The 27,526-nt window shown below is 39.6% G+C and overlaps 6 protein-coding genes and 1 long non-coding RNA gene across 15 annotated transcripts; all 7 read right to left on the bottom strand.

Moving 5' to 3' along the window:
- Positions 1-221: 221 nt before the first annotated feature.
- LOC110853440 (phospholipid scramblase 1) lies at positions 222-3,143 on the bottom strand. 2 transcript variants are annotated; one of them, XM_022101709.2, is made up of 8 exons: positions 2,591-3,143; positions 2,431-2,496; positions 2,278-2,337; positions 1,651-1,772; positions 1,479-1,562; positions 926-1,037; positions 630-856; positions 222-560 (listed from the first exon to the last, which is right to left on the bottom strand). In XM_022101709.2, the coding sequence occupies exons 1-8, from the start codon at positions 2,646-2,648 to the stop codon at positions 534-536; spliced, it is 756 nt and encodes a 251-aa protein (XP_021957401.1). In that variant the 5' UTR covers positions 2,649-3,143; the 3' UTR covers positions 222-533. The 2 variants fall into 2 exon arrangements, with proteins under 2 accessions (XP_021957401.1, XP_021957400.1); XM_022101708.2 differs by having other exon boundaries at positions 2,263-2,337; positions 2,591-3,142.
- A 3,336-nt stretch (positions 3,144-6,479) lies between these two features.
- LOC118436494 lies at positions 6,480-8,781 on the bottom strand. Of its 6 annotated transcripts, XM_035854698.1 has the most exons (9): positions 8,479-8,781; positions 8,371-8,407; positions 8,259-8,302; positions 8,006-8,163; positions 7,800-7,922; positions 7,667-7,735; positions 7,358-7,584; positions 6,980-7,288; positions 6,480-6,905 (listed from the first exon to the last, which is right to left on the bottom strand). In XM_035854698.1, exons 4-9 carry the CDS (start codon positions 8,055-8,057, stop codon positions 6,756-6,758), a joined length of 930 nt encoding a protein of 309 aa, XP_035710591.1. In that variant the 5' UTR covers positions 8,058-8,163; positions 8,259-8,302; positions 8,371-8,407; positions 8,479-8,781; the 3' UTR covers positions 6,480-6,755. The 6 variants fall into 6 exon arrangements, with proteins under 6 accessions (XP_035710591.1, XP_035710590.1, XP_035710588.1 ...); XM_035854697.1 differs by having other exon boundaries at positions 8,259-8,284; positions 8,371-8,781; XM_035854695.1 differs by having other exon boundaries at positions 8,006-8,284.
- A 663-nt stretch (positions 8,782-9,444) lies between these two features.
- LOC110853103 lies at positions 9,445-13,039 on the bottom strand. Of its 2 annotated transcripts, XM_035854550.1 has the most exons (7): positions 12,488-13,039; positions 11,764-12,373; positions 11,567-11,662; positions 11,391-11,468; positions 11,098-11,297; positions 10,403-10,744; positions 9,445-10,320 (listed from the first exon to the last, which is right to left on the bottom strand). In XM_035854550.1, the coding sequence occupies exons 2-7, from the start codon at positions 11,831-11,833 to the stop codon at positions 10,072-10,074; spliced, it is 1,035 nt and encodes a 344-aa protein (XP_035710443.1). In that variant the 5' UTR covers positions 11,834-12,373; positions 12,488-13,039; the 3' UTR covers positions 9,445-10,071. The 2 variants fall into 2 exon arrangements, with proteins under 2 accessions (XP_035710443.1, XP_021957025.1); XM_022101333.2 differs by having other exon boundaries at positions 11,764-13,039.
- Positions 13,040-16,140: 3,101 nt separating this feature from the next.
- Positions 16,141-18,694, bottom strand: LOC110853102. The gene is made up of 6 exons (XM_022101332.2): positions 17,983-18,694; positions 17,804-17,917; positions 17,652-17,747; positions 17,273-17,556; positions 16,469-16,831; positions 16,141-16,391 (listed from the first exon to the last, which is right to left on the bottom strand). Exons 1-6 carry the CDS (start codon positions 18,020-18,022, stop codon positions 16,209-16,211), a joined length of 1,080 nt encoding a protein of 359 aa, XP_021957024.1. The 5' UTR covers positions 18,023-18,694; the 3' UTR covers positions 16,141-16,208.
- Positions 18,695-19,804: 1,110 nt separating this feature from the next.
- LOC110853101 (phospholipid scramblase family member 5) lies at positions 19,805-21,952 on the bottom strand. 2 transcript variants are annotated; one of them, XM_035854687.1, is made up of 7 exons: positions 21,403-21,952; positions 21,215-21,319; positions 21,075-21,155; positions 20,818-21,032; positions 20,625-20,746; positions 20,366-20,564; positions 19,805-20,295 (listed from the first exon to the last, which is right to left on the bottom strand). In XM_035854687.1, the coding sequence occupies exons 1-7, from the start codon at positions 21,641-21,643 to the stop codon at positions 20,182-20,184; spliced, it is 1,077 nt and encodes a 358-aa protein (XP_035710580.1). In that variant the 5' UTR covers positions 21,644-21,952; the 3' UTR covers positions 19,805-20,181. The 2 variants fall into 2 exon arrangements, with proteins under 2 accessions (XP_035710580.1, XP_021957023.1); XM_022101331.2 differs by having other exon boundaries at positions 20,818-21,014; positions 21,403-21,949.
- A 1,090-nt stretch (positions 21,953-23,042) lies between these two features.
- On the bottom strand, positions 23,043-24,871 carry LOC118436431. The gene is made up of 3 exons (XR_004835441.1): positions 23,965-24,871; positions 23,755-23,890; positions 23,043-23,682 (listed from the first exon to the last, which is right to left on the bottom strand). It is a non-coding gene; the product is annotated as an uncharacterized LOC118436431 (long non-coding RNA).
- A 321-nt stretch (positions 24,872-25,192) lies between these two features.
- Positions 25,193-27,492, bottom strand: LOC110853100 (phospholipid scramblase 2). Its single transcript, XM_022101329.2, has 6 exons — positions 26,581-27,492; positions 26,460-26,519; positions 26,325-26,390; positions 26,063-26,253; positions 25,615-25,971; positions 25,193-25,548 (listed from the first exon to the last, which is right to left on the bottom strand). Exons 1-6 carry the CDS (start codon positions 26,630-26,632, stop codon positions 25,300-25,302), a joined length of 975 nt encoding a protein of 324 aa, XP_021957021.1. The 5' UTR covers positions 26,633-27,492; the 3' UTR covers positions 25,193-25,299.
- Between the last annotated feature and the right edge of the window lie 34 nt (positions 27,493-27,526).

Genomic DNA, 27,526 nt, shown 5'->3' with positions numbered 1-27,526 from the left:
AGTGTTGCCATATTATTCTTGCCAGGCTAAATTAGCCCACTAATGAAAAGCACACAAAATTAGTGGGCCCGTCATTCTCCGTTCGAAAGTAAATAATGTGGCGTTGCTAATGCGGTCCGGTGGCGGGCATTACGTTAATTAAATCTGGACTTGGGACGGTTCGTGCAGAATTATAAATTCGGCTCAATTTCGTATTAGCTATTCGGACATGACAGTCGGAATAAGGAGAAGATTCAAAAATAATTTATTACTTGGAACTAGATTGACGGGTAGATAGAACGGAAGTCGGTTATTACAAAATGTCGCTCATTATTATTGTTTGACGTAAGTAAATGGACAATACGAAAGTAATGAGTATTTAGAAGAATAAGTAATAACATGTTAATTTCATACATATTTATGAGCATTTGTGTAAATAGGTACAAGTATGTAATTTATCCCCATTTAAGTACTTAATTTGTGAATGCGGAGAGCAAGGCAGCCGTGGTAAATGTATAACTTTGTCCATATTCCGGTCCTGTCTTCTTCTTATATCATTCTATAGTTTGGTATTGGAAATTCTGCCAGAAAAAAATGACAATTAACGTATTTGAATTCGAGAATTAATTCTATTTTTTGGGTCCACCCACCAATAGAAACGTAGCACCGAGTAGTAACGCTTTATGCGTGACTTCCATCTCGAGGGGAAACTTGACTCCCCAAACGTCCGACTTGAGAAGGACATCTTTCTCCTTCCCGTTCCAATATTTTGCTATTTTCCCCACAAACGTTTTCCCGTCGGGGAGAAGGACATTAAACTCTCCGGGTGGGGGTTCCCTACTGAAACTGAAACAGCTCGGAGTGGGCGCCCCGATAACTTGGGAAAATAACCAGAAATTAAACTTGGCACGCAAAAAAAGAAAAGCTTTACTCCAAGATTACTTACCTTGGAGGACATCGTTTCCCTCCGCGTCTCGGACGAAGTAGTGCGGATACGACCACTCGATGGCGTGTTCTATCGTCCCCAGCGTGGTCTTTGCCGACTTCAGGGTAATGTCCTGCCAGAAAGGAGAGAGAAATGAGAGATTAGCAGTTTCATAACTTTCCCTTCACCTGAATTTGCATAATGCAATATGCATCCGTTCTATCAAATATTTACTTATATATGTAACTGGGATCAAAATCTAGTGAAAACAATGCCTCTTTTGAAATAAGGCTGTCACTATTGTGTTTCATAATCTGGCCGAATTTCCTCTCCTTTATCTCTTTTCCTCGTAAAACATTTACGCTGGCATTTGTCTCTTATTTATCTCTGCAGCATCCTAAAACAACAATCTGCGAGATTAAGCATGTCACTCACTCAACTCGCTAACAAAGTAATACGGATCGGATTAGTCTGGACGACGTTTGATGTTGATTTTGATAAATTATTTTGCGACCTTATTTGACACTACGTTTTACTAATTTTGGTAGATAAGTTATAAATATGTCCAACTTACGCCTCCACATCCACAGCTTCTCGGCTCGCCAAACATCTTCATCACCTCCTTCCTGTACATTCCTGAACGAATGAGGATGCTTACCTGTGCCAGATAATAGCATTTCACACTTATTGAAATTAGTAATTAATTAAGTAATAAATAATTATGCCGAGGGAATGAGGATGCTCACATCGAAGGGTTTGGTCCCTCTGCACCACGCTTTCGTGCTCGTGTCCGTCGTCTCATCCGCCATGAAGATCTTCTCCCCCTCGCTGTTCAGAACCTCGTACTGCGTCTCCACCGAGGAGTAGACTGCAGAGACAAAACAATATCATGGAATCGTCGCTTAATTTGGATTATACGAAAGTTTTAATGGAAAATGAGGAAACTTTTGATTTTATTTTGTCAATATTTCGAGTGCTAGATGCTATTCATTATCAAGAAGACATGGGTAGAAAAAGACGAAAAATTGTGGCACAGATTTTATGAAATCGTAACTTCCGGAGTTGAGTCGGTTATCCTACTTTCGGATAAAGTATTCATCCGAAACGAATCCGAATCATGTGGTTTGGTTTGGATATTTTTTCCAACCGAAAAATTCGGATTCGGTTTGGATGGATATTTTTAACTGAAAAATTCCGATTCGGTTTGGACAAAGGGTCCAACCGACTCAACTCTGGTCACTTCATAGCTTATTCTTCCGTCACGTATAAAATCAGATATTTTGTGCGAGAAGACATTTTGTGAATAAACGTGGTTATATGAATGTAGAGAGAAAGTGGTGAAAGCAAACAGGACAAACTTTCAATGGGAAGACCTGACTGTTTTATGAAAAGGTGCTGCGTCTTCACCAGGCCTCCCAGGCCTTCCGGAACTTCTAAATTATTCAAAAACAGCAAATATGTATAGAGTTCACTTAGGGAAGAACGAAACAAATTGGGAAAAAATAACATTTTCTTTTTTCAAAGACCTTGAAAATCGGGAGAGAACGACACTTTTTGCCTGGGCTGATTTGTGATGGCACTCTGCATGTCCCCTGTTGAGCATTAGTTAGTAATGGAGAAAGTACTACATACTTTTTTTTACTGGGTAAAAGTTTCTTCATAAATATGCACGTATTTTTTTGTTACCTTTTAAAGGAAATGGATGGATCGTGCTAGGCTTGTTGTTCGGCATTTCGGGCCACATTTCGAAAATAACTTGATTTTATATTTTCACTTAAATTTAAAATCTCTCTCTCGGTTCTCTGGGATTAGTGGAAATGGAGTCGGATTCTTATTTATGCACTTGTCCTGCCATGCTGTCCCATTGCGTTCTGCTGCTTTCATACGGAAAATAATATGCATGCAGACCAACCAAATTAATGTAGAGCTTATGAGTAGGGGTTTCCACTGCCATAAAATAAATACCAACTTCCCGTCCAGCATACGGTTGTTTACCCCGATTTCTTGAGGAGAAAGCGGTCGGATTTATTTTATCGCCTTAGTTGTCTCACTCAAGAAATGGGATATAATACCTCAACCAGATTTCCCATGGGTTATCGCTTCCTACTTTTCTCTCACCTGCCTAACTGCCTACCTGTCTGCCCGCATTGCCCACCTGGTCACCAATCCCCACCAACTTTCTCCATCTGATCTACATTTGCGTTCGTTCGTGCTTTCTCTTCCTGATTAGAAATGACCTTTGCCATTTGCGAACTGGACATGGCTGAACGACGACGATTGTTGTATTGTTTTGCATTGTGTGACGACTGCGTGAGAAATGAGTCTGTTTTTTTGGCACGAATTTGTTATGGCCTAGGTCCACATAAAGGGAGAGTAATCAGTGATATTTTGCATGCAACAATGCGTTATGAAATTCAATTCGTGTTAGTCAGAGCTATGTCGTGACGGGGACAACGTGGGCTTGTGGCGACACGCTAAATAGTAATAAGAGCGAGGGAAGAAGAGATGCCTTTTATTATATATATACGTTTTATGTTTAGCCCAGCATGATAAATTGGTTTATTAGCGTGATAGGTTTGGTAAAATCAATTATTGAATACTTCCGAGAAAGAATATAATAATATGGACATAAGTACGAGGTAAAATGAGACATGTAAAAAACTACTTTGTAAACTCAGTCTCTATGAACGATTTCACGTTAAAATTGAGTTTTAAACGGGCTCAAACGTTAAGCAAATGGGGACGTGACTGTGACTCTAGCGTCAGAAATTCCGAGATCATCGCTTGTGAAAGGGAGTTTAATGATAAGTATACTGTTATTGAACGAGAAAAGGATGCATTACAATTTTTGGGATATAATGGTTAAAGTGGTTAAGCTCTTTAAATTAAGTTAATTAATTAATAAGAACGCAATTAGTTTTAGCTATAATAAAATCAATTTGTTATCATGTTTTATCCGGTCCTAAAATGTTGCTAGCAATTTCACAAAATTCTGGGTGGAAAGTGCGAATTTTTTTTATTGAATATTCCACAAAAATGAGCATTTTTATTTCATCACTATCATTTCCTTCTATGAATTTGATTATAATAATAATAATAATAGTTTATTCACATCACAATATGTAGTAATACATTTTAAAGAAGATCATTCATACCCTGTAGATCAGGAAATACATGAATGTCTTAATTATAGTCATAAAATCATATCAAAAAATCAATTACATAAAAATTCATAAAACAAGTTTGTAGGAAAATTTAGGTGAAACTATATAGTCAGTAAAACGGGTAACTCAGATACTTTTAAGTAACATATAGTTTTTTAGTTTAGTTTTGAACGTATTATAAGATTGTTCAGCCTTAAGATTTTGCGGTAAGTCATTCCATAAACCAATAGCCCTAAAGTGGAAGGATTTTTTAACAAACTCCGTCTTAGGCTTTACAGTGCTCCTAAAATTATTGCATAATCTAGTGTTATGTTCATGAATACAATTTGCACGTACAAAATAATCGTTAAAAAATGGTACCATATTAAATTTTAGCAATTTGTACATAATACATAGCGTCTTAAAGTCACCCATATCACGAGGAAACAGCCATTTCAGGTCACATTTGATCAAATCTGCAATTGGATCAAATTTTTTAAATTTTAGCACTAGTCTGGCCAAACACCGAATAACATTTTCTATAATACGTAAATTCTTTGCGCATGTGACACTCCAAATACATGACATAGCTTAGGATACACAATACAGTAGCAACACCAATAGTGGTCAAAGAGGAGGTAGTAAAATACTGCTTCACGGCATACAAGCATCTTATTCTATAATAAGCACGTTTGGCAATATAATTTATATGATGCTCAAAATTTAAGTTACTATCTAGTATCATACCAACGCATTTCAGCCTATCAGTGGGGATGATTACTATATTATTGACAGTAATATTAAAATTTTGTGACAGATTAACATTATTTTTGCTACCAATTAATAATAACTTGGTCTTATCCTTATGCATTGACATACCATTATCCTTAGTATCCTTAGATTAGTACAGGGTGTTAATAAAGTCCGATCCCATTTTTCCTGTAAAAAAGTGAAGGCTAGTATAAAAAAAAACTACCCGTGATACTTACAAAAAATGTTCGACATATTTACCTTAGTATTTGGTCTTGTTACCATTTACTTTAACCATGCCCTCAACTCTTTGTTTAAGGCTCTGTGCTAATTTTTCCAATGTGCCTCTGGAAATCGAATTCCATACATCTTGAACTTTTTTTTACTAGCTCTTCCCTCGTCCGGGGTTGTGGCTCTTTGTATACATTTTCCTTAAGTATGGACCACTGGTTCTTCAGGGGATTCAAATCTGGGCCGTTAGCGGCCCACACCCCCTTGCTCCAGACCGTTGAAACTTGCGTCTTGATGAGACTCAAACTCGCTTTTGCTGTATGGGCTATAGCACCATCCTGCATGAAAACTATTTTTCTTTCATTCGGAAATATTTCCTTGTTCCCCATGCTATCGAAATAGATAGGTAATATTTTTTCCATATAATGCTTTGCATTGACTGATTTGCCTTTTGGTATGATATGTAGAGGGGTCACGCAACGTGCACAAAATCCACCCGCTACCATAACTTTAAGCCCGAATTTTGGGATCGCTCTTGATGGTACATCCGATTTGTTTTCTGTCCTGTAACGAACATTTTGTTGGTTCAATTTTGGATATAGTTCAATAATAGATTCGTCAGTCCAAAGGATGTGACTGCGCAATTCTTCACCAAGTCTTTTTTCACTCAAATGGGCACTTTTCTGAAGGAGTTCTTCAAATTTCAGACGGTCATCGATATATTTTTGTGACATGAGAGGTTTTTTTGGTTAGTTTGTAAGCTGTGTGACCCCACTTCGTAGTTTTCACAAATTTTTGCACGGTCACACAGTTAATTTGCTTCTTCTTCTCTTTATAGCGTTTTGAGTCATTTAACTCCCTTGCTCAATTACGTAATGAACTACCGGTTTTCTTGCAAAGTCTGTTTTTAATCATTCTTTTTGTGGTAGGTGACACCTTTCTGGGTCGCCCTGGTCGCTTTTTGTCGTGGACAAAATTTTTATTCTTCCATTTCCAAACAGTTCTGCGGCTGCAGCCCAATTTTTGCACAATTTCTGTAGGTTTAAGCCCCTGCTGATGCAATGTTTGTATCTCAACGCTAAGATGCTCATGACTTACACGTTTAGTTGTTCCTCCCATGGTAAAAATTTGAAATAAATAACTTCACTGGTTCAAAAGTTCCAGCTGAATTTGTAACAACCACGCTCCAAAAAATGCATGGGATCGGACTTTATTAACACCCTTTAAGAATAATGCAAAATTTGGTGCATTGTAAGTTATAATGCGCCAATTTGACATGAAATTATTATAATTTATAACAATTTCATGTCAAATTGCGGCGTCGATTATGGATATTTCTTAAATGCCAAGAAATTAGGTATGTATTAGACTTTGCATCTCTTTGTCATCGCGCACAGTAGAAATTTAATTTGATTTTTTTATTTTATTACACGATTATTTTATCCCTTCAATCTCAATCATTAATTTTATTAATGTCAGTCAGTCAAAAATTACAATTTTTCGTATGACAATAAATGAAAAATTTCAATTCTATCAAGGCAAACATTTACAAGAGTTGCTTGTGCATGTTATTTTACTGCTAAATTCAATCCCATCATTTGTGTCTAAGTTAAATATCTGAGTCATGAATGAATTTAATTGCTCAGTTAATTTCTTACAAAATTTCATCAACTGTTTACCTATAATTTCACATAAACTCTCATCGCATATATCGCGAATAATCTATTTTATCGAGAGAAAAATACGAAAAACAGAAACAGAATGAGTGCGAGTACCAACATGTAAAAAAAGATTGAAGCAACGAGTTGGAAACAACAAGAGACGAAGTCACATTGGCAAAATCCCTTTCTCCTTCGCAAACTCAAAGTTTGCAAATCCTGCAAATTATTAAAAAAGTTTTTGGTGTTATGCAAATCGATTTCCGTAATAAAAAAAACTTTCCCTTTCTTACCATCAAGACGAGCGCCACGACCAACAAGATTTTCGCAACGGCGTCATCTCCGTGAAACAGGACCATCGCGAAGCCGAGCGATTCTCGAATTATTTTTCCCCTCGGAAGCCTCTCCTTTCTCATGAAAATGTTAAACTGTTGACATTCCCGTAAACAGAGGAGATTCGATTTGAAACAGTATTTCGAGTTGACGGAGGCGATTTCGCAATTGTGCGAATTTCTGACCGAGTACTTGTACGAGTTTGGGATCACGGAACATTTTCGAGATATCGTTCCCATCCTTCGTTTTTGGTAGAGTACAGTTATTCCCTATGCACATGGATGAGAAAATTGTTAAATTATGCAAATTAATTACTGCCATTTGTGCGGGTTACACACATTGCAAAATCCCGTCCGTCCAAACTCCACGATGAGTTTTATATTGGAGGAATCAAGACAATTCGGAGTTGTCGGAGTCATGATAAATTCACGACATCGAGGTTGAAAAAAGCAGCCCGTGTCTTTCACAAAAAATTCAGTTTTTTCAGAAATGTGATAAATTGGAGCGGCTCCTGCCAGAGGGTTAAACACTTCGTATTTACAAGTCTCATTGTGATGATAAGGTACTGGAAAAAGGTTGGATAAGCATCATTAACTAATTGTTGATGTTCAATTTAGTTAATCACAATTAATTCTTTTGTTAATTACCATCCTGGTTTCTATAATGTCTTCGTAAGATAAGGCCACTCCATCCAGTCTCGCCAGGAGAGTAGATTTCTGTATTGAATTTTAGGATATGACACTTATCTTAAAATCCAATAATTATGCAAAAATCTGATACCATTATTATTCAGTCGACGCTCAAAAGAACGCAGCTCATTTCTAATTGGTATGACAATCGGTACTTCGCTCAATTCGCCTGCATCGATTCCGCCCTTATTGTTATTATTATCCTCTGAATTTTCTGACAAATAAAATCCACAAATTATTTTATGATTTTTTACCGTTTACCAAGTCACTTTAAAATAATTTTACTTATGTACATACCGTTTTTGTAATACGTCGGATGAATCAAATTCTTATTAAAGAGAGCCTTCATTCTGAATAAAGCGTCGCTCGCTGGTCTGGTGGAAAATGAACTGGCCAAAATTCCCTTACAGTTCGAGCTTAAAATAAGTATGGCTCATATCCGACCGACCTCCTGACTACAAATAAGCGTCATCCATCACACATTCACACTCTTGTCACCCGAATAATTCATGGTGTCAACCAGCGCAAGGGTTGAGTGGGAACTATTAACCTTGAAAATCTCGGCTCGGCGTTCCTCTATAAAGAAAGTAATATCTAGAACGACAAAATTTCAATGAATCCTCCCGGAAAATGGGTGAGATCGAGTACGTAAACTCACTCACTCAGTATCAGTCAAGGTTAGTTGTCCTCTCTCTTTCTCTGTGAATCCATCCGATGCGTATCAATCACTTTTCTGATCGGGTAGCATTAAAATAATGGGACTTTCTCACCATCGATCAAACCGTGACGATGAGAAGAGAAGAAGCCGGATGGATGACACCTTGTTATCCGCGTCACTATATTTTTTAGACTGAAAATGTCAGAAACTGCACACCGTTTTCATTCACACAAAAAAGCGTGAATTTTTATGGATATGCGGGTATCCTCTATTCCACAAGGGTCTCTATTTATTTATCAACGTATTATACCCAACTGGCGCTTAATACCCCCACAATCGAAGCTGACTATCAGCCAGCAGGCATAAAATGGTTCTAATCATGGCATGAGAAATGCGTTTTATTCACACAAAAGCGGTTCATTACTATTGCCAACATATTCCGGCATGCAGTACATATTTGTCCGTAACTGCAAATGAGTTTTAACCCGGAGAGGAATACGTACGGACATGTGGGAGTAGGGATACACACACAAGGCTTCCTTCTCCAGTGCAGTGTGGAGAAGAAGCAAATGAAGTTTTGACATGCCATTTACAGCGAGTGTGTTCTGTTCTGGAGTGAAAGTCAGCCAAGCAGCGGAACCCCTTTCTCTGGGTCTCCATTAGTATAAAATGTCAGGAATTGGAGTTGGAAATGGTGAAAGTCGAGAGACTGAGTCGACGACTTGTAACAAATGAAAGCATACAAAATGCTGCATTACCGGTGCGACTAGTGGCCGCTTATATTTGCTTCCGGGCTGGTTGTTTTTGCTTTCGTCAACTCTTTTCCTCAGTCCCTACTTTTGTGCGGTTTGGTTTTATCATCCTTTCAGAGTGCGGTCGGTGAAGGCAGGAGGTTTCCTCCAAAATAATGAGGTGGATGGGCAAAGTTAAAAAATATTTAGAGGAGCGAAGGAAGGAAAATAAGTACCAAAATTCTAGGTTTAAAATTGTGGAGAAAGCGCATGCACTGCCAATTATTATTTATTGGGTGCTCTGTGCATACGTATTTATGAATAAATTTGAGACGATCGATTTTTTATACGGTTTAAAAGGGTTTGATGATTTTTATTCATTTCGGTATCTTTTTTACGATGGATTTAGTGGAGCTTTTGTTATGTATCACAGCACTCTTCGTTCTATATTTTTAGTTTGTAAATACTATTGGATTCAAATGGAAGAAGGGAGCAGGAGAAAATTTTTCCAAAAAGTCGATTCATCTAATTGAGAGACAAACAGGGAGGTATTATTACCTATTCGTATCGTATACGCGTCCCGGTATGAGCACCACTGGGCTATAAATTGTTGCAAAAATTATTTAACAACATCCCCAAATTTATGACCACTGGGGTTTTAACTCCAAATATACGACCAATCAATGAAATGTAGACGACCATGTTATGTTGTAGCTTGATAAGCATAATAATACTGTAGCTATGACCTTGATATACCGAATATTTATGTAGCACGGAGTCAGCAGGTAGTTATTATTATTTTACAAATTATTGACTACCAACACCATTAGTTTTTTCCCAGTATTGGATAGATTGTCCCGATAAGCACTGGCTTAAAGTAGTGTGAGCATGCACCCATTTTTTTCAAACTATACGTACAATTTATCTGAGCGAATATGTATTCAATCCATAATGAAGAATTATTTTTACAGCCATTAACTATTGTCAACCACGACATCGTTCTCGTCCAAAGTGATAATGCTGCTCGTTTCCGGGACCTGCGTTGTCGTCACGTTGAAGCCGAAATCATCCATTTTGTGCGTCATGTGTAAAGTCTTATTTTTCTTGATCTCCGATAGCAAAATGTACAAAATTATGACGAGCGAGGCGAAGCCAAGGATGAAAAAAGTCCAGCATTTCCGAGACACGCCACTCTGCACGGTTTTATGGTAGAATTGATAATCCTGTATCAGATAGATACAAGATTTAGTGGAAAACATGAAATTCCACTTCTTTCCAAGTACAAATACACGACTCGAGACTCACCAGCATGAAGACGATGGAGAGGAGGAGACACTTGGTTCTGAGGTCCATGTTGGGGTGAAAACTGAGGGAATACGTGTCCTCGGGCAGGGCGCCGTCGGACGCCTTGCCAAACACGATCCACTGTTTGGTTATGCGGCCCATGAGGGAAACCTCGTCGGGGAGGACGACATCGAAATCGGGGCAGTTGGGGAGTCCGGTCGCGTACGAGTTGGGGGGACCCTTGACCTTGAAGCCGATGACTTCATTGGTTCCGCGAAGGCTGTACGTGGGAGAGAAGGAGCAGAGATGGTCGTCTTGAACGATGCGACCTACTTCTTTCCCGCAGTGTTTGACCCAGCCGTGCTAAAAATAGGGTCGTATTGATGTCGTATTAAGGATGGAAGGGTATGGTTTCCGATTTAGGCCAAATTAGTGTCAATCGATCACAGATTTAATTAGTATGCCCTTTGTGAAAGGCACGTTTGGCAGAGATATTTGCATCCGAAGAGGAGAAAACGCACAATGAAGTTGAGAAATTTTGCACTTTCTCCTCTTCCAATTCAACCATATCTGCCAAACATGACCATTGACAGATATTACCCTTTGCAAATTTTATCCTAATTAAATTTGTGATCGATTGACACTAATTTGGTCAAAATCGGAACCCACACGCTGGGTGACCTCCATTGTTAATTCAATAATGAAAACCGTCTTACCCCATGTAACCGATTTAATCCGGGCCCCGTAATTTTCAATACCTCCGAATAGTCGTAGTCGAGGATCATAACATTAAAGGGTTTAGTCCCCTGACCTTCAAATATTGTACTCGCCCAAGCATCCGTCGTGTCCAGGACGAAGTAGATGGGCTCACCTTGAGCATTGAGAACTTCAAATTGACACTTTTGATCCAAATATCCTAACAAAGAGTGGTTTATTTTTTACTTCATCCCTACTTTGTCACGTACTTACTTTTCCCCAAAAAACTAAACTAAGTCTCAAGCAAACTCACGAATGATGGGTTTTATGCACGGTTTGACAAATATTCTGTTAGCATCGCGCAAATCCTTGAGCCGGTCGTAGAACGAGGCTGTTGGAGTGGATAGAAAGGTGGTCATAAAAGGAAAATGAGATCCTAAATCCACCGAGGACATGACAAATACATAAATAAAATACAATGCAACATACACGTCGGAGGTTTATTTTTCCTCCCGTAGTTGTACGCATCCAGGGGAAAGGCTGAGTCGAACGGGGTTGGCAAGAGACCGTAAATAGACTCGCAATCTGGGTGAGAAATTTACATATATGATTTTCTTCTTCGGATTTTGATAAGCATTTTTTTATTTACTGTGGAGCATATTTTAGAGTCGCATATTATTATTTACCTGCAGCAGGCGGTCTCGTCCTTGTCTGCTCCTCCTCTCCAAAGTACAGACTTAAACTTAGGTCGCTCATTATGCCGTTGCGCTAATGAAATTATGCCGTGTTCACGAGTATTTCACTTCACACGCTCAATTTGTAATGAGGAAAATGCTACTTCTCTCTCTTTTTCTTGCACCACTTTTCCCGACTAATTTATACTCTACCGTTTCCTTTATATTGCACGTTCGTTTCCTCCTGATCGATGTGGTGGTTATGTAATAATGTCGCGCACGAAACGGGATTATACCGTATCGTTTAATTACGCGTAATGAAACTTTTAGTGATAATTAATTAAGAGTTTATGAGTATTGGAGGAAAACAAATGTATCTAAAATTTGGCACAATTTTGTTGTCTTCCTTCCTAGTTAATGGTCACATTTGGATATTTTTAAAATTGTGGGAGGAACTGTGAAATCCCAGTTTTCAGAAACAAATCCTCTTAGAGATGATGATGGAGAGTGGTGGTGGTGAAAGTGCTTTGTAGCTTTCTCCCACACACGGCTTGCCTCTGGTGCTCGTCGCGTGTGTGCATCCGTCAAAAGAAGAAGAGACACTGAACGAGTGAGAAGTGCACTGCAGGCAGGAGCAGACAAATGGAGAAATTTTCCCTTTCTCTGGCCTACCCTCGAAAAGAGAGAGATCTCAGAGAGAGAGAAAGTTTCCCATGAAACCAACGTCTGTACATACACTTTCTCCAGCAGGAGTAGGCAGGAGCAGCTCGGTTGGACGGACGGATGCTGAGAGGACCAAGCCAAATATAGTATTTTGAACCGAACTTAAACTTTGTGGGAAACGATTTCCTTTTCCAATTCTATAAAGTACGTACGTCTAACTTGCAGTGGCAGAATTATGAATCATGATCATGAAGTCGGGTAGAAAGTAGGAGGCGGAAAGTAAAAGGGACTTAAAACTTGGGTGGATGTAAGTACTTTGTATTCTCGTCGACGAGTTTTTTTTTCCTCCTCTCTTGCGAAAAGTTGGTGGATTGCAATTTTGTAGACTTGAGACGAAAATTGGATTGCATTATTGTATGTGTTTCGATCCATTAAGGAGACTGGGTTCACTCTGGTATGGACAAGTTTGTATCTGCATAGTAATAATAAGCGAGTGAGTGAGCCACCCGTATTGTACTGCTGTTGACGGGATATTCACATTAAAAAACTGCACGGAACAGACAAGAGCAACCTCACTGGAGAAGGAATACATGCAGAATTCGGCTACATATTGCACGAGGACCCACATTTGTATACTTGCATGCATGGTATCGTAATTTGGGTGAAATATAAGGATGTTTTTTAGTGCAGGGAGACATACGTGGATTGGATTGGATGGGTGCCGACCGACCCGGCCGTCTCGCTCCAAATAATATCGTGCATACTTTCTCCCCATTGCATACATACGGCATGGCATGGCATTGCATTCCCTGAGCTGGACTTTCTCCTCGTCGTGCATGGTTCGCATACTGAACAAGTTTCTTCTCCTTCAAGATTCCATTCCAACTTTCTTCCCACGTAGAGAGAAACGGGCATGAAACTATTATTCACAACGTTCCAAGGAGGAAACCATCAGTGAGAAAAAATCTACTAGCGTGAGATGCGATGCGATATAAGGAAACTGGGGCGAAAGGGTGGGTGGGCCCTTTGTGTTGGTAGCCGTCATCATCATCATACTTTCATGGCCGTCCGTATAGCATCTCTCCTCGTCCTTCTTCGTTTCACTTCAAAGTTGTTTCTGCTGCTGCTGGCCGTCTGTATTTTAAGAGTGGCATTGCATTGCAGTCTATTTATTAAACAGACCTTTTCCCCAGTCACGTCTCTTTTTCTCTCTCTTGCTTTCCCCACTTTGATGGATGACAGGTTTGTTTTATGTGGAGTTTGATCGCCTCTGGCAGCATCCATCAGCATGATCACGATCATGAGAGGGATGAGTCGGTTTAATGAATTTAATAAAAAGTGGGGAAAGTTTTCAGAGTGGATTGTTGGGTCAATATTACGAAAGCCCAATTTATGACCGGCCCGTTTTTTAATTAAGTCGATATTGCCAACAAATTAAAGTCTGGCAGCAGCATGACGCTGGTAGGGATGCTTTCTCTTGCTTTCTCTTTTTGGCCGGCACTTTCATGCCTCCAGTTTCATGATTGTTTTAATGTTCTCTTTTCATTGCAATGAATGAATTGCATTCCAGTTGTTCGTCGTCCACCTTGACGCCGTGGGTCGATACGGCGAACGGACGGACGTACGTACAGCAGGCAGAGAGCACATCTCCAGGACCCGAATCCCTTTAGGGTTACAAACCAGTTTTTTTTAACTGGCACAGAAGAAGAAACCGTCTTTTTTACACGCAGCAGCCAGCATAATGGGATGTTACATAGTACGTACGAGAGTCGACTAAAGTGAAAGCGAATCAGCCATCCAATTCCCTCAATTGAAGGAGAAAATAACCTTTTCTTATATATTTACGTAGCCAATTTAATTCCCAAACTCCCCGGAAAGAAATGTTTTACAAGATTGGAGGAAAAATTGAAGAATAATAAAAGTTGCATATGTATGTATGTACCCCAGTCGTAAAAAAAGGATGAAGGAAATTTATCCATAATAAATGGAAGGAATGGTTGAGTCAATATGTAAGTAATTCTGCAGGCGAATAAGCGCACAAATAATAATATGGCCACCCCAATTCCGTGCAATTTGTAGCCCGGCATTCATTAATATTCCCTTTCGACCCAGAGAAATCAAGAGATAACGATTACAAACGCGGGTCAAGTATCACTCCTCCGTGACGTACGATGGGTCGGATGGTCGGATGGACGGACGGAGCAGCTCAAGGCAGCAGGGAAATAAGTGTATAAATAAACGTGCTGGGCAAGGAACGAAGTAAATATGGAGATTGTAAGTGTAACTGACAGTAATAGATTTAAGCCCATGATTTATCGACTCTTCTGTCTTTCTCTTCGCTTTCTCCGCTTTCCCAGTGCAACCAAACCCTGGCAGTTTAACGTATCAAGCAAGAGTCAGAGGCGGACTAACCTTTCCCCTTCCGCTGCTGGACATATGATACAGAAAACAATACAATTGGCTCGGATATAAAGCGTGACTTGGGACGAAAGTCAAGTAATATGGACAGTGGCCGCGGAGGACAGAGGGACAATGTCCCCATGCCCATGTTATATAAACCCATCCTCCCCCTATCCTTCAATGTTAACCTCCCCAGATGTCCCCACGGCTTCTTCCGCGGCCACTGAATCTGGACGTATCGAATCCTGTGAAATAAGAAAAAACACAACTCTGGACTGGTCGGATAGATATAGATTCGTGGTCTGATCGTGGTCAACCTCTCTTCACGGACAGTTGGCCTCCAATGTGGCCATTTCGTTTCCTGCGGATTTCCCAATACGAAATCGGACCTCATTTTGTTTTAGATTTGGGATTCTTTTTGTAGAGAATAAAATAAGTGAGGGTTGTCTTGCCGTGAAGAAAAATGCATGTCTCGCATGTGGACACCTTTTCGCCTGACTGCATTATACATTCATTTCATTCCCGTTTTTTCTTTCTTGTCAGCTATTGTGTGGCGAGAAAGGAGAGAAACTTTCCTTTTATCTAAAGCAGAGAGATAAGTTTCTTCTCTCCTTTTGTGGAGTGGATAAGAGGGCAGATTCTTCAAAAGAATTAATTCACGGGACGTACTTTAACAGGAATGTAGGCCGGAGCTGGTTGAGCTGGTGTCAGGCAGGGAAAATATTCAGTTGTTTGAGAAATGTAAAGTAGATTTGGCTTTGAAGGATTATTTATCTTTTTCCTTTCTCCGTATAGATATCGAAAGTGTAAGGAGGTATGATTCTTTGCAAATATTTGCGAATCTGCGTGGGTTGAAAAGTCGAACAAGGTGAAATCAGTCAGTCGGATTCGTATGAATTTGAGGGGAAAGTTATGTAAATCAGGAGAAAGTTGAGTAATATCTGGTGTCACTGGTGTGTCTTATTTTTTATGATGAAAAGTCACAAGGTGGAAATATGTATACAGTTTGTAAATGTTTGAGTTCGTAAATTTTCAGATTACTTGAACTGACGTAATCGGATTAAATACTGATTACTTAATTCAGAATAATCACCTCACTAAAACGGAATGACCGAGGGGACTCGTAGTAAAAAATAATTCACTCTTATCTGGATACTTTCATCTAAAATGTAGCGACATTTGGGTTAAAATCGTCTTCCAATTACTAACTGTTCATGTTTTGCAAGTAAAGATAATAAATTTCCCACAAACGACCATTAAAAATCAACTATTTCACTCCACTTTCTCCCTGTTTAGAAGAAAAATAAGGTCTCCAAAACCGCTAAATATTGCATAATCTATCACTCAACCTTTATTAATTCAGTGTTAACCGTCGTCCTTGTCTCTCTTTCTTCTCACGGTGGTGGCACTTGGCCCGGAAATCGTTTAACTTTCTCCTTCTGGAACTCCACCGCACCATCCACCACGACAAGAATGAGAGCAATGAGGATAAATATTAGAAAGGCACAAAAGAGTATTCGAAATATTAAACTTTTATAGTCCCTCCATTCCGTCGTCTTTTCGGTGAGCTGGTAATCCTGCCAAAAGATATCAGCCCCACAAGTAATTAACAAACTGCCAAAAAATTCGCACATTTCTTCTTTGTTTCACTCACCAGCATGAGGACGGCCGCAATGAGCAGTGATTTAAGCTTGCCATCCATATCAGTCGTGTGAAAGCTGAGCGCATAAGTGTCTGTTTGGCTGTACTCTTCCAAAGTGATGGCGTTCGTTTGTCGGGATATTTTCGCCCTGCAAATCGTCCCATCGGGAGAGCTCACGTTGAAGTCGTTCACGGGCAGGAATCCCTTTGCCAAGTTTCTCCACGAGCTTTGTCTCAGGATTTTTTGGAGGGTTTTCCCATCCGGCGACTCAATTAGGTAGGACGGCGGATCTCGGCGGCGACGATGACACGACGCGATTTTATTCGTCTGAGCAACATTTCCCAAAATGGTGGAATCTCTTCGCACCACGGTGTACTGTTTTGGGCAAGGAAAAATTAGGGGGATTTTGAAGCAATAAATTTTCATTCGTTTAAAACGAGTGAAAAATCAGGGGTGTACCGCTATCGGTAACCACGTATGGTAGCCTAAACCCTGAATTTTAAATGCATGACCTAGGGTCAACTCATATATCAAATTGAAGGTATTAATGAGTAGATCATTTCTACATAAAAATTCCATACTTTCACTCAAAAATTTTCAGAAAAAATCGCATTTTTTTGCGCATATTTTGATTTTTCCTGTAAAATTTTGAATGTGAAAGTAGGGATTTTTTATTTAGAAATGATCTACTCATTAATACTTTCAATTTGGTATATGGGTCGACTCTAGCTCATTCGCTTTTAAAAACAGGGATTTAAAGTACCATCCGGTAGGTCGGTGGTTACAGACAGCGCGTTTATTCGTTTTCATAATTACCGCTCCATAACCTCGCACACCGGGGTGACCCTGGATGTCAAAGACTTCTTCGCCCTGTGAGTTTACCACGGCGAATTTCAACTGTTTCTCGCTACCAGATTCACTAACTCGGTGGAAAGAGCAAGAAGGCAAAGAAAGTTTATGGCGTGGTGGTGGCGGTGGGGAAGGTGGCGAAACGTCTGGCGTAATTTCCACAGCATAAAATAAAGTCTCCCCACATGTGTTGACGATTGTGTATTTGTTTTGAAGTTGAGAAGACGAGGACGTCGCCGACGACAGCAGTTCTGTAATTGCGTGTCGAACAATTTATTGGATTAGAGAAAGAAAGGAGGGTAAAAAAAATGGAGAAAGTAAGTAGTCCTCTCTCAGATTAGATTACTTTTTTGATCCGGCTCCCTCTGCACGTGATGTCGGATGAAGACGATGTTGGCAGATCGTAAAGCTTCCAAATCTTCGTCAAGTGTTAATCTGGAAGCTGGAAGTAAAAAAAATGACAACTTGTCCAAAAAAATAGTCTGATTTCTTACTTACTTTTCGATTGGTAACTGTTCACGGAAGCCTGTCTCGAAATTGAACTCGCTTTACTGTTGGGAGTAAAGACGGGTCGATCTGGTCCGTGCTTTCTTATCACGAAAATTGTGTTATCTGTAAAGAAAAAAAAAGAGGATATCGTAGGATTTGATGGAATTCAAAGTTGTTCATGTGTTTACCATCCATGGGGCAGATCGCGGTCCCTTTTGTGATCCCCATAATAATAATAGTAATCTCAGCTGAGGATGAGTCAGTCACTAACTCACGGCACTTTGAACACACGGTTATGATTATGTTCGTGTCTATGAAAATGACGATTTGGACAAGTTTTCCGGTTTAGTAGTTTTCCCAGCTTAAGTAAATAAGTAGTAAAGTAAACAGGAAATTGATGCGGACAGCGTGGTGAACGAGGAGTCTCAATTTGATGGACAAATACATAAAGTAAATAAATTAATTTCACATTTCACCACAATCTCAGACTGGTTTTGTTCTAATCCACTGCATGTATTGACTGACTATTTCAGTCTTATGTATGTAAAGTAGGTGAAAGCAGTGGTACCTCTATTTTTCCTCAGCCAAACCACCCAACAACATAAAATTCTATACGCGCACACGTGAAAGTAATGAAATGAAACTAAGCAAATCTGATCCGTGGGTTTTTCACGTGGAAAATGCCAAGCCAAGCGAGCCTGAAGCGATCGAATTCAGAGTGCTACAAACCAGACGGAACAATTTGACCATAATTTCATTTCTCACCATGCCACCGCCGCCGCCTGACCTGCATCCAGCCATCCACCACCACCACTCGACAGTTTTAGCCCCTTCGGGCACTCGTGAAAATAAAACATGTTGAGAGCAATTATAATCAGACCATGGGAAGCAGTATGTATATACGCCTTCTGAATCCGCCCGTGGTGAAGTGACTACTCGGAAGTGGTCATAATTGACGGATATGGCACACCTAGAACTGCACTGTAACACGGTTAAGAGGTTCTTGTGGTCGTACACTGGAGCATTTTACGCCCAGGGTTGGGTTAGTGATTGCATCTGTCAAAACACAAATGAGTTACAACTAGATGCTCCGATTTCGTGCTAAATTCCGGACAAAAATACCTGTTGACGTGGTCAAAAGGATACATATCATTGGACGACTTTCTTTTCTAGAGAAAGTTGAAAACTCTATGGTCCCAATTTATGATTCACTTTTTATTAGGGTGGATTTTATTAATTGTAATAAGTATACTTCCTAATTAGGGTTAATAACTGTATGAACATGGACTCACTCGTTAAATACACGTGCATATTGAGCAAGTAGCAGCCCGCAGGTCAAGTGACCTTTCTGCTCAGTTCCTTCAATGTTCCGTGTGTGTCCTTGACAGGAATAGATTAACAGTTTAATATGCAAAGCAGCCGACCGATGAGTCCGTTACGTGGATTGTGGTGGTGATAGATTTTAATTACTAACCAGTACAGTAATACAAATGCATGCAACTGCTGCACAATAGGTACAAATATGTGTGTAAAATACCTGTATTTCTGCAGTGCAGATTTTCTTCTGGATAACCAACCGGGTCAAATAATAATCATCCTGAACGGCCTATAGCACACGCCGTGACCGATATTTAAACCAATAAAAATGAAAAGTATGGCTATGTATGTACGTACTTCTTCACATTTCGAATTTACTGTAGGGCCACTTGCACCCTGCGAAATTAAGCAGTTCCACGAAAACCAGGGCTCAATATGGTGCTCGAGTGTATGAAAAACTTTCAGGTTATGTACATACAAAGGCCTATCAAAACTTTGTCTTAGATTTGCTTGCACGGAAGTCTGCGCTTAATCAAAGTCTCGCGTGTTCACAGAGCTATGTGTCTGCATAAGAATGTATGAGAACATTTGTTGGTCGTGCATGTAAAGAGAAACACGTTATGATACATTTTATGCATGTACATAGAACAGGACAGTTTATTTACTTTTGAATGGACAGGTACTTAAATTTACTTTCTTTTTTTATTCATCTACTCGTACAGAAACTCAATAATATTGGAATTTCGTAAATATTTTTATTAATAAAAATCGTAGATCAGTCGAGATAATGAGTGGACCATATGTATTTACTTATTTTACGACAACGGAGACTTGCTCTACAGCGTTATCATTCCGGAGTAAAAATAAATAAATACAAATAAAATGTGGAAACTTCTAGAAACTTGAATCTCACACTTTACTGAGATTTATGCTGTAAAAGGGGCAAAATTAAGTACAAATAATACAAATAAAATGTAGAAACTTCTAGAAACTAACACAAATTTCTAAATATGTACATAAATTTCCATCTCTTTTTGTACTTTCATCGTCGTCCCGTTGATTGTTTTTCTTTACTTCTTTGCGATAAGAAAGAGCAAAAGGATAAACAAGGCGAGGAGGGCGAATGTCATGAAGCACCGGCCGAAACACGATGCATCCCTGCGTCGTTGGTAAAAGTTGAAATCCTTGAAAAGAAAACCAATTAAAACTTGTTCTTCTAAACAAATAAGAGTCGTATGAAAATGTGCAGCTCACAATTAGAAATACAGCTCCGAGCAGGAGAGACATCGTCAATTCGTCCAGTTTCATGGGGACAAAAACGCCACACAAGTTTTCCAAGGCGTACTCCCACTCGGCACTAATTTTCCCAATGGGAGTTGTTCCAATGCCGAGATTAACTTCGAAATCGTCACCCCCGCAATCCGCAAACAGGCAACAGTTGGACCCATCCGGACTAATTAAAAGTTAGTGGGTTTTAATTGGGGTATAAATTCATGGTATGTAAATTGCATACCCCAAAATGTTCAAGATTTCGGTCCCATCCCACGTCCGCAACGAGTAGGATTGGTTACACCAGTTGTTTTCTTTTCTAATTTTGCCCATCAATTCACCTCGCGAATCTTTAATCGTCATACACTAAAATAGTGCAAATTATTGGTTTATAGATAAATATTTATGCAAATTATGTGCGTGTGCATATTCTTTACATTGTTGAGGAATGGGCGACACTGAATTTCCATAATTTTTTCTCCACTCATCGACAAGACGTTGACGTCGTAGGGGAAAATTCCCCTGAGGAATAAAATCCGACTGAGAAAGCTGGACCGTTCGGCAGCAAAGTAGATGCAGTCACCCGTGCTGTTCAAAATTTGAAATCTTCTCGTCGCTTGCATCGCCGTCGGCCCTAAAATTCCGTTCAAATCTGAGCAGGAAAGTTGATCAAATTATTTCGTAATGTACTCACATTGAGGTTTTTTATACTCTCGGATAAATAAGTGTCTCGTATTTTGCAGGGGGAGATATAACGCAGCTTCGTTTTCAGCACCTGAATTTTTTTTAATTTACATAAATTCAGGCATTATTTTCTAGATAAGAATTGCTTACCATCGACATTTACACTGAATCCTGGCGTGGCTAGGGAAATTTTCCGTGGTGTTCCTAAATCCGCGGTGGCTCGAACCATCCCGTCCACGGCGAGGAGACAATTTACTATTTTGGATAAAAAATATTAATTTCAAAGTCAATTTTTTACGCATTTTCAAAATTTCATGTATTTTTTTCCATTTACTTACTTGCACCCCCCGATAAAGGATGTACGACATGATTCCTCGCCCTGCTTTTACTCGGACTTTTATTCCCAACAACGGCACCACTACTGGAACTTTCACCACCCCGACTTTTGCTGGTACTGCTGCTGCCTTCCACGTCTGAAATTTTGACCTCTTCATCATCCCCTTCCTCGTCACCACCTTTATTTCCGCTCCCCATCGTCGTCCCACCAATTTCACAATTCGCTATCAACGGATCCTCCATAATTTTTTACCAGTTGCTCCCAAATCTATAATTTCCGAATAATAATCTCACTCAACCTGATCCCCAGCGTCAGACTGGCTCACGATTGCGAAACTGATTTCTTTCGAGGCATGGAGTGCGAAAAAGTCGCATAAATCCATGAACCTTAAGCATTCCAAGCCGTGCCATATTTATAGTCTGGAGAAGAAAATGATCCGCTTATGCTTGTACACGAAACAGGCATTACTCTCGCACTCCCACTTTCGCTTCGTATTAAACATGCAATTTAACTTTCTCCGAACGAGGGAGTCATGAAATGAAAGCAAATGAGTATAAACAGGCAGCCAGGCATCGGTCACCCTGTGCATGGTTTAGTCTGCACAGTGTAATCATAACTGGTCTGCTGGCTCTCCTTAAGCTTTCGATAACGAGGATTAAGGATTAAAGGATATAGATGTATGTGTGCAAGCAATGTCGTGTGCCTACTTTGCAATGAGGAGAGTGAGAGAGAGAGACAGTCGCCGCGGAAGTGTTGGGACAATGTCCCCACGGTTATTCGATGTCCCCATCATCTCCCCATGTGATATAAAACCCTCCCTCCCCTATCCTACAATGTTAATTTCCCCCTTCCCCCGATGTCCCCACAATTACCGCGGCCACTGAGAGAGAGAGAGAGTGAAAGGATGGTGAATAATGGTTCTGGACGAAGAAATAAAGTGTTTTCGGCAGCAGGAGGCAGTGCAGCGAGTGAAAACATAGCTTTCACTTTACTGTTTTAGATGGATTAAGCACCACGAACGGGAGGAGGAAAGCATGGCGTAATGAGCAAGGCCATAAGCAACCGCAGCAACACTCTCGCGTCTCGTCTTCCTGGTTGGTTGCACCGTCCGACCGCACAACAAGGAGTAATTTTCGTTCCAAGGCCTATTAGAGAAATCAGGTCGACGCCGCAGCAACTCGTATGTATATTAGTAATCTGTCCAGCGTCGGAGAGAATGCATTAGTGATCTCACTCACAAAGTCTAAACGTACGTGGGCCTGATGTTTAACGACTTGCGGAACAAAATGCATGACACGATTTTATTATTTGTCATTGAGGGAGGAGGAGAAGAGGAGGAGGAAAAAGTTTGTTTTGCACTTTCATCCCAGGGAGAAGTGACATGTCCGGATTTGATGATGGACAGCACAACAATGCGGAACAAATTTGGCAGGTTAATGACATCATCAATTCAGATTTTTTACGTAACGTATTGGCATTTGTGGTGAAAACACGTAGGTGTCGGGTTAGGTGATGTAAGCGGAGAAAGCCAATCATCATCAGAAGCGTGGAACAACTTTTTTTAATGGTTCAGGCAAATTTTTTATACAATTACTTTCGCAAAATATGTATTTAGTTCAAGGAATTATTCACAAAGTTTTATAATACAAGGAATTAAGTCTGACCCTAAACTCTGATTACTTTAAAAGGTTATTTACAAGTATAATGTGGGTTACAAAAATATACACAATTTTCATATCCACTTCGTCTCCTACTTTTACTTGGTAATGATTTGTAAGCGTATAACTACCTACAAATGGGACGTTCAGGCCAGGTGGGCAGCTTATCTTAATAATAACGTGAAGAAAGGCATCATCAGGCACTCCGTAGTATCACCAAAATTCTACAAATTTCTATGAATCTCCATACATTCGCGAAAGGTTCGTTTCGGGTAAAAATGTGCGAATATTATGCAAATGTTGCACGCCGACAACAGAGTTTTTCAATAATCGCACTTTTAAAATAAAACTTAAAGATTCCTCCTACCGATTCACAACCTTTTTTTATCAATAACAAATGAGAGTATGGAAAGACGTCATAAACTACACAAAAAATTTTTATTTTGTGATAGAGAAAATTTACATTTAAATACATACAATTTTAAAAAGTTTTCTTTTATATACGAGAGATTTTTCAGAAAAATTGGGCTAGTTTAATTAACACAGTTGATTTATGATCTTATTTGCACTTTTAGTACTTCATCCATCCGGATCTTCTTCATCTCCCGAGTCACCAACTCTTCCTGAGGTCAAAATATTGCTATTTTATTCTCCACAAAAACTTTAAATTATAAAATAATCCAACGTTATTTTACCTCCATGTTTATAGTAATCTAGGCACAGGACCATGCTTAATACGAATATCACAACCACTAAAACGAGACCAAGCCCGAGAAATCCAAAGATCAAGAGTCCCGTCCAACCCGTCAGTTCCCACTGCAAGTAGGAATCCTATCAATATAATTTATCTCAATTTTCAGTGAAAATTTTTCACCTCGGTAAAAAAATTAGCAATAAATACTCACACGCGCCGACGAAGGATCGAACGAGACATAAAACGATGCCATGTAAAACTCCAACAATTAGGAAATTTTTGAATGATAAAAACGTACGTAATATTGAACTGTCATTTATTTGCACCATTTCTCGAAGAAAAAATTGAGAAAAAAACTACACTATTTCTTGAGATTGGTCGGACTCCGGATGTGAAATGAGACCACGAAAGAAAAACTGTCCTCTAGAACCACTGCCATTATTTCACTGTCTTCGACTGACAACGAAACCAAGTCTTCGGAAGGAATGGTGTCACTGCCAGAAAGCGCAGACAACTTGACTACATTTTCCCGACGTGTTTTCACCTCCTTCGTACCTAGAGGAAAAACCAATTGACATTATTACGTCTGTAGTTTCACGCAATATTTTATGATTTATTCACCCCTTGCTAAATCCCCGTTTCCTGGTTGGAGTTCAGTTTTCGCATTCTTATGGCTATCCACGCCATCAAATTAATATTCCAATGATGGCAATGCGCTTTGTTCACATTTTGCACGGGTGCATGAAATTAAACGGATTGGGAGTGTTTTTCAGTGATATGCGTGATACATATTTTTGTATTCGTGAGGTTCGTGATGGTAATAGGGCGACGATATTTTAGGCATTCGCAGCAGGAGATCAATGCTCTTTGTTCGATTTTTGGGGATCGGAAATATATAAATGTGTAGAGGGTGAGGCGAGTAAGATGGAACGATTTCAGGCGTCAATGAGTCTCAGTGTCATGGATGGGCTACAGACTTATGAACCATTAAGTTCTCAAAATTTCAGGCAGAAAAATACATTCGACTCCACAACAAGATCCCCTCATAAATAAAACCCTTTGCGAACTTAAATATATCTGTATGTCTACCATGATTGAATAGGTCAAAGGTCAGGCTATGCATGGAATAACAAAAGAATTCGACATGAATCACAAAATGCTAGCCTACCTACGCTGATACTTTATCTAAAAATTACAAAATCGGACACAAGAAAATTGACCGCTAACCTTGAAACAGGTCAAATGAGAAGAAAAAAGTTGAAAGTGTCCCAAGCAATATTAAATACACAGTATAAAACATAAAATATATCCTGACAAATTCACTTTAACACATTAACCAGAAAAGTGGAAAATGTTTCACCTTACTCGACTCAACCTCTGTAATCGAGAATTGGCGAGTCTGATTTCTTAATGAGTCAATATCGAAGCCGACGACATACTTAAGTAATTCAAAGAGAAGTTAAGAATTTATTTATTTAGGGAGACACGACACGACATGCACACATAATATTTACAATGTTAGGCAATAATTGATTTAACTCCGCATCTAATAAACATGTTGATTTGGTTTGGACGGGGCTGCAGTGTCAATCAGCTCAAATTGACGATCCAACTCATTACTCGTCGTCCCATTACTGCCGTACTTTGACGAGAGATGTGCCAGCTTTGTGCTCACACTGACCGTGAGGACGACCACGATGAGTAAAATGATAAATGCGACAAACGCCAGGCAACCCGACATGAGGAGAAAGTCGGTCCGTGCCTCTTTTGCGCCGCAGTCAAAGTAATCGTAGTCCTGAGATTGTGCAAAATCACGTTAATTTGCATATCTGTATAGCATTTTTATCAATTCTCCACTTACCACGACCAACGCTGTAGCCAGAATGAGGGCCTTGCTGACCATGGAAATATCGATGGGGAACCGGATCTTGTAGACGACGTCGTCAATCGCCATGTTTGGGCGACGGTGATAGCGCTTATCTTCATCCTCCGTCTCCTTGCATATTTTTCCATACGAGTTGGCGTTATCGGCCGTGCAGATGTCGAAAGTCGTCTTTTTGTAGAGAAGACAACAACCTCCGTTCACTTTGAGGACGACTTTTCCAGAACTTCCGCGAACGTTGTAGTTCGGTCCTCGGATTCCGTTTCCTTCTCGAATTCGCAGGATTTTTCCAATCCCGTGATACTCAACGTGCTTCTGTCGCGCGTGCACGACCACCTTTTTTTAAAAAAGATAGTTTTTGAATAGATATTTTTCACAATTTTTGCAAAATGTGAAAAAAATGGTGCCAAGTTGAAATTCTTATTACGGAGTCGGCTCCCTGTTTTGCGACAAGTTTAAGCAGCTCGTTTCCCGATCTCATGTCAAAAATGCTGAGTTTGAATGGTTTTGAGGAGGAGGGCCGCTCATTTGGAGGTGCATCCATTGTTTGGACCACTTTAAAGATGGGCTGACCCGTTCTTGTCGTTACCTCGTAGCAGTTTGGAACATTTAGTTTTCCTAAAAAAAATTCGCAAATTTTGGATGTGATGTGAAAATAATGTGAAAAAGTAGTATGCAAAATTGCGAACCTTTATCCCGATCATCCACGCTTCGACGAATTAATAACTGATCGTACGAGTTGAAAACTTCGAGTTCTGTAAAGATTAATATCATCATTAATTTTGTTTAGGGATAAAATTTTGTGTATTTAGTGTACCAATTACCTTTGATTTTTTCATAATCCGGCGAATTTGAATTTTCCATGCAGAATCGTGCTGCAATTTCTGTTAAAAATATGTAAAATTACGAAGTGCATAAAATTATTTTAACAACCAATTTTTTTACCTTGCGCCGGTGCAGGTGCCGGCGTGCTTGGAAAAATCGAGTTACAATTCATCCCGAGAAAATATAATTTTCAGTATTTTTGGAAATTCCAGCCCGAATTGCTTGTCACTTTCTCTCGTCCTGACCTGCCACGACCGACTAAAAGCAATAATTCACAAAAACTGGAAAGTAGTACATACTTTCCCTCAATTTATTTTAGGTCAGGTCTGCACTGTCCCACTACCAATTTGTCATGCCATATTGTTCACTCTTATTGTGAACAATATGTGAGTGTGTGTGGGTGATGCCGGGATACTAGTTAACAGTGACCTGGATTCAAAATACGGAAGAATTTTCCCACTAACTAACCACGAAGAGGGAGCGAATTAGCGGTTTCCTTCAGATTTACCGAAACAAACTAACTGTTACTTCATTCCTGCACATTACGATCTCTTGGCGATAAGTGTAAATATGCACACGCCTCACTTTTTACACTTTAATGGGCAAAGGAAGTGAAAGTGTTTCAATGTTAAGTAACCTTTTTATGTGCGGTGGGTTGACTGCATGACCTACATTTTGTTTGAAACAAGATTCCACTTATTTTCATGCATATTTACTTCAGCAGCAGCTCAGCTTGGTTTTCGGTAGGCAGTGGATGGGTGAAAGGTGTATGAGTTTGTAAGGAAGGAACGTTACCAATAAATCCGGCCAGCATGTATGGTTTACTTTCACTTTCTTTATGGGACGACGACACCCACATGTGGGTACAAAATACATACGTATGTACCTACATTCATATGATGATGATGAATAGCGTGACCCTAAAATTTTTGACAGTAACGTAGTATGTATAGTTGTAGTGTATGTATGAATTTAGCTGCACCTGCTGTTTGCACTACATTTTAGGTACATACTTGCCAATTCTGGACGAATTGACAAGTAATAACGTAGGTATAAATACCTGTCG

This window comes from Folsomia candida, unplaced genomic scaffold (assembly GCF_002217175.1).
Source record: "Folsomia candida strain VU population unplaced genomic scaffold, ASM221717v1 Fcan01_Sc008, whole genome shotgun sequence".
Classification (NCBI taxonomy): domain Eukaryota; kingdom Metazoa; phylum Arthropoda; class Collembola; order Entomobryomorpha; family Isotomidae; genus Folsomia; species Folsomia candida.
The sequence above is the reverse complement of the archived record's forward strand: the minus strand, read 5'-3'. Positions and strand labels throughout refer to the sequence as shown.

What these genes read in the sequence shown, in the direction of transcription:
- LOC110853440 (XM_022101708.2), bottom strand. Translation starts at nt 2,648, where the DNA reads ATGTGGCCCGAAATGCCGAACAACAAGCCTAGCACGATCCATCCATTT. An exon ending in CCATCCATTTCCTTTAAAAG is followed by an intron (nt 2,497 to 2,590) that starts GTAACAAAAAAA and finishes AATGCTCAACAG; the next exon opens with GGGACATGCAGAGTGCCATC. An exon ending in GGGAAACGATGTCCTCCAAG is followed by an intron (nt 857 to 925) that starts GTAAGTAATCTT and finishes TATTTTCCCAAG; the next exon opens with TTATCGGGGCGCCCACTCCG.
- LOC118436494 (XM_035854692.1), bottom strand. Translation starts at nt 8,057, where the DNA reads ATGAAGGCTCTCTTTAATAAGAATTTGATTCATCCGACGTATTACAAA. An exon ending in GCGTCGACTGAATAATAATG is followed by an intron (nt 7,736 to 7,799) that starts GTATCAGATTTT and finishes AATTCAATACAG; the next exon opens with AAATCTACTCTCCTGGCGAG. An exon ending in GACGGACGGGATTTTGCAAT is followed by an intron (nt 7,289 to 7,357) that starts GTGTGTAACCCG and finishes CCATGTGCATAG; the next exon opens with GGAATAACTGTACTCTACCA.
- LOC110853103 (XM_022101333.2), bottom strand. Translation starts at nt 11,833, where the DNA reads ATGAGCGACCTAAGTTTAAGTCTGTACTTTGGAGAGGAGGAGCAGACA. An exon ending in GACGAGACCGCCTGCTGCAG is followed by an intron (nt 11,663 to 11,763) that starts GTAAATAATAAT and finishes TTTCTCACCCAG; the next exon opens with ATTGCGAGTCTATTTACGGT. An exon ending in GAAAAATAAACCTCCGACGT is followed by an intron (nt 11,469 to 11,566) that starts GTATGTTGCATT and finishes CCACTCCAACAG; the next exon opens with CCTCGTTCTACGACCGGCTC.
- LOC110853102 (XM_022101332.2), bottom strand. Translation starts at nt 18,022, where the DNA reads ATGGGGATCACAAAAGGGACCGCGATCTGCCCCATGGATG. An exon ending in GAGGGAGCCGGATCAAAAAA is followed by an intron (nt 17,557 to 17,651) that starts GTAATCTAATCT and finishes ACGCAATTACAG; the next exon opens with AACTGCTGTCGTCGGCGACG. An exon ending in TTGCGGCCGTCCTCATGCTG is followed by an intron (nt 16,392 to 16,468) that starts GTGAGTGAAACA and finishes ATCTTTTGGCAG; the next exon opens with GATTACCAGCTCACCGAAAA.
- LOC110853101 (XM_035854687.1), bottom strand. Translation starts at nt 21,643, where the DNA reads ATGGAGGATCCGTTGATAGCGAATTGTGAAATTGGTGGGACGACGATG. An exon ending in GTCGCCCATTCCTCAACAAT is followed by an intron (nt 20,747 to 20,817) that starts GTAAAGAATATG and finishes GCACTATTTTAG; the next exon opens with TGTATGACGATTAAAGATTC. An exon ending in TCGGAGCTGTATTTCTAATT is followed by an intron (nt 20,296 to 20,365) that starts GTGAGCTGCACA and finishes TTTCTTTTCAAG; the next exon opens with GATTTCAACTTTTACCAACG.
- LOC110853100 (XM_022101329.2), bottom strand. Translation starts at nt 26,632, where the DNA reads ATGAATTGTAACTCGATTTTTCCAAGCACGCCGGCACCTGCACCGGCG. An exon ending in GGATTATGAAAAAATCAAAG is followed by an intron (nt 26,391 to 26,459) that starts GTAATTGGTACA and finishes TAATCTTTACAG; the next exon opens with AACTCGAAGTTTTCAACTCG. An exon ending in TGGCTACAGCGTTGGTCGTG is followed by an intron (nt 25,549 to 25,614) that starts GTAAGTGGAGAA and finishes GCACAATCTCAG; the next exon opens with GACTACGATTACTTTGACTG.